Raw genomic sequence first — 9,370 nt, forward strand, 5'->3', positions numbered from 1 at the left:
CTGTTTTGATTTGATGGCATCACACAAAAGCAGCCTGTGATAAAGCTGGTAAGTGTATGCTGTGCACTGCTTCTGGGGCAGACAGGTCTTTTGTGATAGCTGGCTTAAACACAACATTAGCATGTGTGACACTTCTCACTCTGAATCATTAAGGGCTTGGAAAATAGACCCGTAGAAGCACAATGTGAAAAATCAAGATGGTCTAGATGTGAAGTTTATCTTTACACTATAGTTTTATTAAGTAATGCCTTAACTTCCTTCGCACAGCAGTCAAAGATTGATTCAACCAAACGTGTTTTTCCAAGTTTGTTAACCAGATGTGTAATGACTTCAGCAACCACCAAACTCTTCAATTATAAAGTTATATTTTTTGTTGGTTATTAGAATGAGTTTTTTTTGTATTATAATTGTAGAACTGCACTGCATCGAAATCTGGAGAAGGAAGGCTAAATGTGGCACATCAGAGTCAGACTGTATGCGAATCTGAGAGCTTGCTATTTTAATTCCACTTAATGATCTGAAAAGACTTGAAAGAATTTGAATACTTGTATATTTTCTACGCTGAGGTCTAGCTTTGTTGCTAAAGCTCATGTATAAACAGTTCAGAACTGTTCTCTGTGTTCTCTTGTGATTCCCTCATCACAGTGATAATCACTGAAGATGTAATGGTCTCTGAAATAACCAGTCAGGATCACCTGATTCCACTGAGACAGGTTGGATTTCCAAAGCTGCACTATTTTCATTCTGTATGTTGTAGCAGTATTTGTTTTGTAAAAAGAGATTTTCAGTTTCCAAATACGATACAACAGGTAAGAAGGCACAATGTTGGCAAATCCAGAATCTGTTCTTTCATCCCTCCAACCAGTACCATAAATGCCTTTCAGTCAAACTGTTCACAATTATATTGGTAGCTCCTCCCTGGGCATCTGAATTGGAGATTTGATTGCAAAACATTCCTGCAAACTGATATTATGCTCATCAGGTTTTCACCAGCTTCTGGCACATGGATTTGCATGGAAACCAGAAATCTCATTGTAAACTTTTACCAGATTTTAAAAAAAACAAGGTCATTGTGAAAGCAGATTGTATGTAATTTGCAAATAGAGGTTATTACATGGAAGCAGACTATTTAAACCAACCTGTCCACATTGACGTTGATTGTCCCTGTGACCTTGTCTGGATTTGGGCTATAAGGAACAAGCCTACTAGTCCATTCGTTTAGGTTTTGACTAATCTGTACTTCAACACCTTTTCCCCACCTTCTTGTTCCATGTCCCTTCATACTCTCACTCCACAAAAATCCATTGATCTCGGTCTTGAAAAGTGCCGTTGCCCTTCTACCCCAGCACCTGCAACCGTTTGTGGGGTTGGAGCAGTAAATTTCCTCTATACTTTGCATGAAAAAATGTGCTCCCAGTTTCACTCAAGACTAGCCTATCTCTAATATTCTGGATTCTCCACCAGTTGTTGATTTATTAAATCTATTATTTTAAACCCCCCCCCCCCCCTTAGCTAACCTTCCGTCTTCTAAACTGGAGGGAATAAGTTTTGTGAAACCTGTCCCTAACATTTCATCTCTTAAAACCTGTTGTAATTTGGGTGAATAGAATTTTTCCAAGGGTAATCCCCAAGATAGGTGACCAGAACTGCATGTGTTTGTGCAGTATTCTTGAGGAAGGACACTGGTTGGAAAGCCATGTCAGACGTATTTGTCTGTCTCAGGGCTTTGTGCACAGTTCTTTGCTGATGCCATCTGAAACCATCTTGTGTCAAGACGTGAATGGCAGACCAACTGCAGCCTTTGTGTTCTTGTCCATGTGCACCTGGTTTTAGAAACCCCGTACTGTGCAACCACAAGTTCAGCTGAGTAGTTTTTGAAACAGTTGAACAAGTGGGTAGAATACTCTGTTATTCTGCATATACCTTCGACTTAAATATTTCAGTAATCCAGAGGAAAGTATGTTCTAAACAGTGAAGTTGTTTTGCGTACAATTCTCCAGAACTGGTCTGTGCTGGTTCTTCTGTTCCCCAAGGATCTTCCACCACCCTGGTACATTTCATCGTATCTGCGTAACTTTCCTCCATCCTGTTTATCTAATTTTCCTTAAACGCATGAATTCTGTCATCTTTCTGTATCATCACAATCTATTCCCTTCTCTCCCCGGTGTTTCTGGAAGGGCGATAGGTTCACTCGTGTCAAACTCGAGAACCATCGCGTTCGGACCACTGCCCCTTAAGTCTGGAATTCCCGATGTTTTGGGACCAAGCGTGTAAACTCGCGCATCTTCCCATCACAATGTTGTCGGACCTGTTATGTGCAGCGGCGGTGAGACAGACGTATTAAAACAGCATGATTAGCGTGTGATTCATACCAGAATTTCTCCCGGATGTGGAGTGTTACCATCATGGTACAGAACAATCGATTGCCCATTGAGTGTTAATCAGAGAAGAGCATTTTTATTTATTTTAAGTGTGATTGAGCAGAAAATTAAGATTCCTATCTGAAAAATCTTTTTAACTGGCGGGTTGCTTGTTGCTTTGGTCGAGGTTAGTGAGGCTGCGCTATTGTAACTGAGCAGGGGGGGTGATGCGATGTGGTGCACTGTATGTGCAGTAACGAAATAACCACCTGTCCGTCCACTAAACACTCGGTTCAGCCGGTGCGAGCAGATGAGGTAAAGGCCGACTGCACTTGGAAACTTTTTCCAAATTTACGCGTGACTCAGAAGTGTGACAAATCTGGGTTCCTTCCGACGTTATAACGAGGTCGGTAATGATGAGATTAGTTGGCCCCTCCAACATCAGAAGGAATCGAAGGACCAGGACCGGACCAAAAAGCCAACCGCTTTTTATTGTGTCCCCATATTCTGATCATGAAACGTCGGTTTGCGGTCAGTAATTGGAGAGCCACAGTGTGATCCCGCTGTCAGTTACTGCAGTCAGTGGTGAGTTCCAGTCCTCTGCAATGAACCGCATTGTGTTTGGTTTAATCACTACTTCAATTTAAAAATAAGCTGAAGTAGTGATTAAGCCAAACACAATGCGGTTCATTAATGGAGACCGGCTAAAAACCAAGTTACCAGCAGCTCCACGGATGCAAAAATGCCAGGCTGACATACCGGTGTGCCACAGCCACGTTTAAGAACGTTGTCAGGAATTGCTCTGATTTATTAAATCGGTTCACTCAATTGCAGGTTACTTTGATGTGATATGAAAAATTGTTGGTCTAGAGACGGTGGAAGAAATTTCTTTGTCACCAGTTGACACGTTTAAACCCGCCCCACTTCTGCCTGCCGAACGTTAAACAGGTCGCCTCTGCTTTCAGGAAACAATCCATATAATATAAATTCCTCATTGTATTCAGAGTTATCCCACATTAAAGAAAAACTCGGACGTGAGAACTAATTCCAGAATTTTTATCCCGACAATATCAGTGTGTAGTTTTTATTTTAATTGCATTGTGGAAAAAGTGGCTACCATAATTGCAAAATATTGCATAATATTTAAAAAAAAACACTTGAAGCACTTGAAATTAAGGTGTTTGTTTTTTGGTGAGGGAGTCGAGTATGATCTGGAACGGTTTCCGGAATCACGGCCTGGAGACTCCGTAGGTTAGGACAGGACCGTCGGTCAAAAACGGAATTTAAAATGATAAAGCATGTTGACGTTTAATGTCGCCAGGCGAATCGTCCAGCAGTTTATCTTTTGAGGACATGGCCGTGAATTACCCTCTGCACCTGATCTGATACAGGTCACACTGTCTGGTGGGTGTGTATGGTGAGCACATTCGGGTACCCTTTTATTTATTTATTTATTTTCTCAGGTTTTACGTTCAGTTTTTTATTTTTCCCCTTGCCTACTCTTCCCATTGTCGCTTCACTTGCACACATCGGTCGACTGAGCTCCGGGCTCTCTCAGACCCTGACTGCGCTGTGACTGGTGTGTTAGAGATAAGCTTCCCCGAAGAATACCATGCCCAATAAACAAATCCTTTTGAGAGTTGGTATCAGTTGGCCAAGGTAGGCAGATCAAAGTGTTCTAACCGCCTCAATCCCGGGTTCCTACATCAGAGAAATTCTTTTTCAAAAAAAAACTTGCTGAGTAGTTTTGGAAAAGAATAGAATGTGATTTTTTTCCCCATGAGTACTGTGGAACATCTGATGGTTGCAGGCTTCAACCTAAGTGAAGAGGTGCTTGGCAGTATCACTCTGCATGATGGTGTGGCTACAGCTACCTCTTCAAAAGGTTAATCCTAAATCACTCGCTCTTCCTGACGCATAGGTGCGTTTTCGCGCCTCTGAGGTGCTTTTGTAATCCTTCGCATTTACAGCCTGGAAGTTATTGATCCTTTTCCAGGAACAAATATGTCCAACGTCAAGTTCAACAGGCAAATTCTACTTGTGCTTAGTGTGATTAAAATTCTGTCAATTCTCAAGCCGTTCTGTGACATGAAGTAGAATTTGGAATTTTTACTATTCCACCCTATACACACTTCTAGATCCTTTTTAAAGCAAAGAAAGGCGGCATCAACTCAGTCTTGAGTTTATATTGCCAGACATCAGCTCCTGGGCCAGCAGACACTTGTCAATATTGTGAGACAGACCTTTCCTCCAAAGCCTGCTTAGAACACTCTTTGCAAATAACCCCTCAAAATAAAACTTTTCTGCGATATGATTGTGTGTACGGTATCGTTGTTAATCGCATTGGTTCAATTTTAGTTTTTTTTTAAATCATTTTCAGTATTAGTTTCATGTTCTGACCTCGTATCACCCTCACCCTTACTGACTGCTGTGAGTTGGAAATGAAAAATCGCACGCAAGTTGCCTTTTGTTAAGAACAGAATCTATTCTTTTTGCCAAGGTACTGTTTTATTTTATTTGGACAACATATTGTGCCACTATTACCTTTGATCTTTCTTGATATTACCAGCAATGTGTAGGGTGATTAATGTATTCCTTTTACGTGTGTCTTTTTGTATCTGTAACATCTATGGTGCAATTTTAATTTTTCTGGTCAAATACAGTTTGTGTTTATGTACTTGATTGATGCCTTTTTATTAAACACCCTCTCAGTAATACACACCCAAGTGTTCCACCACTCCAGCTGTATGCCATTGCACAATAAACATCTGGTTCTTCAGTCAAATACAGAGATCCATTGGCTGGTTGGGTGTTAGCCAGGCTCCATGAGTGGATCCCCTGAGAGTCAAAAAGCTGTTTGTTCAAGTTTCACTTTAGAGAACAGATAATGCAAGATGATCTGGCCAGTTTTTGTGCTGTGGGAATTGCTATGCTGTCTTTCAGATGAGATATGAAACCAAGGCCCCATCTCGGGTGGATGTAACAATTGCATTAACTATTTTGAAGAGGTGCCGGGGACAACTTCCCCATATGTTAACCAATATCATTTCAACCATCAGATAAACTGAGCATTTAGTATTTTGTAAAGTCTTGCTGTGTGCAGATTTTCCATGCTTTTATTTATCTGGAATGCACTTCTGGATGTCCTGTGAGATCCAACACAATCTAAATCAATCATCCTCTATTCACCTACCATTATTGAGTTAAAGTAAATGGATGTTTTGAGTTGAAGCTTTTCAACCATTATAACAGCAGGAACAGCAACTAATTTCTGAATCTCCATGCTGCAATATTTGATCAGTAAATCAGAGTCAAAGCAGTGAAGCATGTTTAGCTTTTAAGCTGTTGGAGTCTGTAGTAAAATAGAGGGAGGCACAGCCTGATTTTTATGGGGCTAGATTGACAGGAACCCAGGGGCATATGGGGATAGAGGATTAGAATGAACATTGCATTAACTAGAGTTTTGAAGGTTAATTGTTAGAATGATTTGACAGGAAGATGCAATTTGCACTGATGAAGGAATCAGGAATGAAGGAACATCAAGGTAAAATTAATGTTGGGTCATCCAGGAGAAAAGGTGAAAAAATCGCTTTACATTGTGTTGTAGAAATGTTGAATTACTTTCCACAAAAGAGATGCTTGAGATTAAAGTTTCCAACTTTGGGATGAATGGAATGGAAATTTAAATCAGCCCATATCTGACTGAAAGGCAGAGCAGACATGAGGGATGTATAATCTCTCAGTCCTATACTTTTCATCTAAGCTGATCTTTTCCAAGACTGCAAAAGTGCCATGTTGTTACATAACATGGAACATCTGTCTGTTTCAGTATCTCGCAAGATCCTGTATCACAATTAAAACAAGGACAAAAAGTCATTCAGTGTTTGGTGTGAGAGATTTTGCTGTTTATTAAAAATTACTATCCTGTTATCCAAAAGTGTGACAGTAGTGCAGCAGTTAGTGCTACTGCCATACATCTCCAGGTTAGATCTTGACCCTGGGTTATCTCTATGAAGTTTGCACATTCTGCCATAACTGCATGGGTTTCTGCTGGTGCTCTGGTTTCCTCCCATATTCAAAAGACATGCTGGTAGGTTAAATACTGTAAATTACCACTTAGTGTAGGCAAAAGAATCAAAGTTGGACTACTGGCAAGTCAGGGGAAAGTGGGATGAGATTTCTCTGGTGGAAACCAGCATGGGTCAAATGGGTCTTTCTGCATTCACCAGATCTTACAGTAGTTCATTGTGCAGGAAGTACTTTGAGGTACCATGGGACACCCACAACAGATACAATAAAGTTCTGCATAAATGCTTTATCTTTCATTTGAAATTATCCTACATTCAGTAACTGGAATTAAAACTCAGCTCTTCATTTACTAGTCTGTCCAAAGAGAAAGGCAGTTGCTTCACATTTCTATGTATTCTCTAGTTGAGCCCTTAGTAGCCTAGTCCCTCATGTACAGGTTATATAGAAGATTCCTTTCCTTTTATTTCAATTCTATCCCTCTAGAAATGAACTCTGGAATTCTGTTCGGTTATTTTTTTTCTCCCTATTTATTTAAAGTATTAATGTAAGTGAATTATTTATCTATAAACCAAGATCTCGTTGCTCCTCTACACTATTTAAACAATTATTTTTTCAATTAATAGATACCTCTTTACAAAAATGTAATATGTTGAAATTAAGTGTAGCAATTTCCATGCCAATTATGTCCTTTGTACACCAGGATTATTATTTTTAATTATTGCTTATTTACATGTGGGAAAAATTAAAATTTTATTTTACAAATTACTTAAAAGACAAATTGATCTGAACACTATGCCTAAGTAATACTGACTCCCACTTACACTGAGCCCTGGAACAAAATAAGTTTTCAGGTGGCCACCCAGAATAAATACAATATTTTAAGATACTGGAATTACTCTTAACCTGCCTTCTACATTAAGCACAAGAGCAAAGCAACTTTATAAATTGATTACAACATGGACTAAGATACATGAACATGCATTTGTCCTAAAGTAGAAATTCCATCCATCTCCTCAAATGGAAAATAGTAAAAGATGTCTAATAGTATGCCATTCTTCTGTGAATGGAACATTTTTTGCATTTCTCATCACTGTAAGGGCAGTCTAAACTACATCCCAAGGAGGTTCCTTCCAATCTGCTCAATGTCTCAGCTGGTTCCTGAAAGACCCTAAACATTCTTGTCAATCACATTAGAAAATAACCAGCTGTGAAACATGGAAACAAATTTTATTTTGAAGAAACTTCCTTTTCCTGATTTTAAAGCCTATTGATAAAAGTAGCATCTTATTGAATTAAAATCCATGTCAAAATTCACCTGTAGCTAGATTTTATTTTAAATTACTTATGTTGTTCTAGAATATCAATGCCTTGGAAAGGAAGCAGATGGGGTAGAGCCAAATTATACCATGGATGATGGACTTCAATTATGTGGAGATGTTTGAGAAGCTAGAGTTGTTCTTCTTTGAGCAGAGAAGGGTAGGAGGAGAAGGGATTTAATATCATTCAAAATTATGAAAGGTTGGGATGGATTAATTTGGGAGAAATAGTTTCCATGGGCAGGAAGATCAATAACCAGAGAACAGTGATTTTAGTTAATTGATAAAAGAAACAAAGGGAAAATGAGAACCTTTTTAGAGAGTTGTTATGAGTTCTACAATGCCCTGTCAGAGAAAGTGGAAGCAGATTTGTTTGTAACTTTCAAAAAAGGAATTGAATAAATCCTTGAGAACACAACAAAGGCACACCACGTGCAAGCAGTGGGTTGATTTTGCACAAAGGCTTCAAAATAACCAATGCAGCCAAATTGCTGCCTCCTGTGCTTTAAGATTCTATGATTACAATTTGAGTTAAAGAGCCTTTCAAAGTTTCTGCCAGACATACACATTTCACTTTTGTCCTTGTTCAGTGCGGTCAGTTACAAGAAGGCATTTCTCTGGTCACCTATGCAATGCTTAGCTTGTAATTTATCAGATCTTTGTATTAGCTAATTTGGATTCTTGTCAAGAATGGAATAACTCCAAACTAAGCTGTTGATTGTTGTTGAATTTCCCACTTGCTTGGTGTCCTTGAACATTATTGATTGACAGTTTAATCAGTCATGTTGAGCTTGGTTTTCCTATTAAGGGACTATTCAGGATTCCAAGAAATACCAATTGCTTTGAATCATGGTACCACTAGGATATCTTTAGCTTCATTCTACTGTTGTTGGACAAATTCAGACTCTGACAAGCAGCTGTTTTTTCAATATTAAAAAATTCAATTGGCCAAGTCCCAAAAGGAGAGGTCTTCAGCCAATCAGGAGGCCTGAACACAAAATCCAGTACTAGCACTAAGGGAGTGCTACACAATCAGAAGTGCTATTTTCTAGTTTGGATTTTAAACCAAGGCTCCATTTGTCCCCCTGGGTAGATGCAGGTGAGAGAGGGGAGAGGAAGACCAGCTGGAGCAAGATATTCCACCACAATTGCCCCAGCCCCATCCCCACCCCCAATCTTCAAAAGAACCAATGTGCATAACTAGCTCCAAAATCATACTCTTTGACATACTGTTCTAAAATTCTACATCCTTTGACTTTCTTCAAATTTTCATTTTAGCTGAATACTTTGAAACATATTCATGGGTTGTTGAATTTGTTCATAAGAAAATTAAGAAATTGTGTATAAACTAATCAGGTTCCAGATATTTGTCTATTTAAAATAAAATTGCTTAACAAGAAGAACTGATGGCGCATCTTTAGCATAGGAAAATTTCTTGAGATGCTTCAAGGGAGCTGTAATGACCAAATGTGAAATAAGCCACAATGGAGACATTAGGCCAGATGATGAAAAACTGGGCTGGAGGCATTGCATGGTAAAAATCCTGTGCTAGGTCTAACTTATACTCTAACTCATAACTTCTGATGACATAATAGCTGCAGCATTACAGAAATTAATGCACAAAGTATTATTCTGCTGCCAAAGTGAACCTCCATTTAAGATGAC

The 9,370-nt window shown here is 39.1% G+C and overlaps 1 protein-coding gene across 2 annotated transcripts in view; it reads left to right on the plus strand.

Annotated features, from left to right (window-relative positions):
* abl1 (c-abl oncogene 1, non-receptor tyrosine kinase) overlaps positions 1-5,010 on the plus strand; it is a 130,758-nt gene extending 125,748 nt beyond the window's left edge. For both annotated transcript variants that reach the window (XM_052036797.1, XM_052036799.1), the window contains exon 12: positions 414-5,010. In XM_052036797.1, coding sequence (XP_051892757.1) covers positions 414-450 — 37 coding nt within the window. In that variant the 3' untranslated portion in view covers positions 451-5,010. The remainder of the gene's footprint in view (positions 1-413) is intronic.
* The last annotated feature ends 4,360 nt before the right edge of the window (positions 5,011-9,370 follow it).

Source organism: Pristis pectinata, chromosome 23 (genome assembly GCF_009764475.1).
Source record: "Pristis pectinata isolate sPriPec2 chromosome 23, sPriPec2.1.pri, whole genome shotgun sequence".
NCBI classification, from domain to species: Eukaryota; Metazoa; Chordata; class Chondrichthyes; order Rhinopristiformes; family Pristidae; genus Pristis; species Pristis pectinata.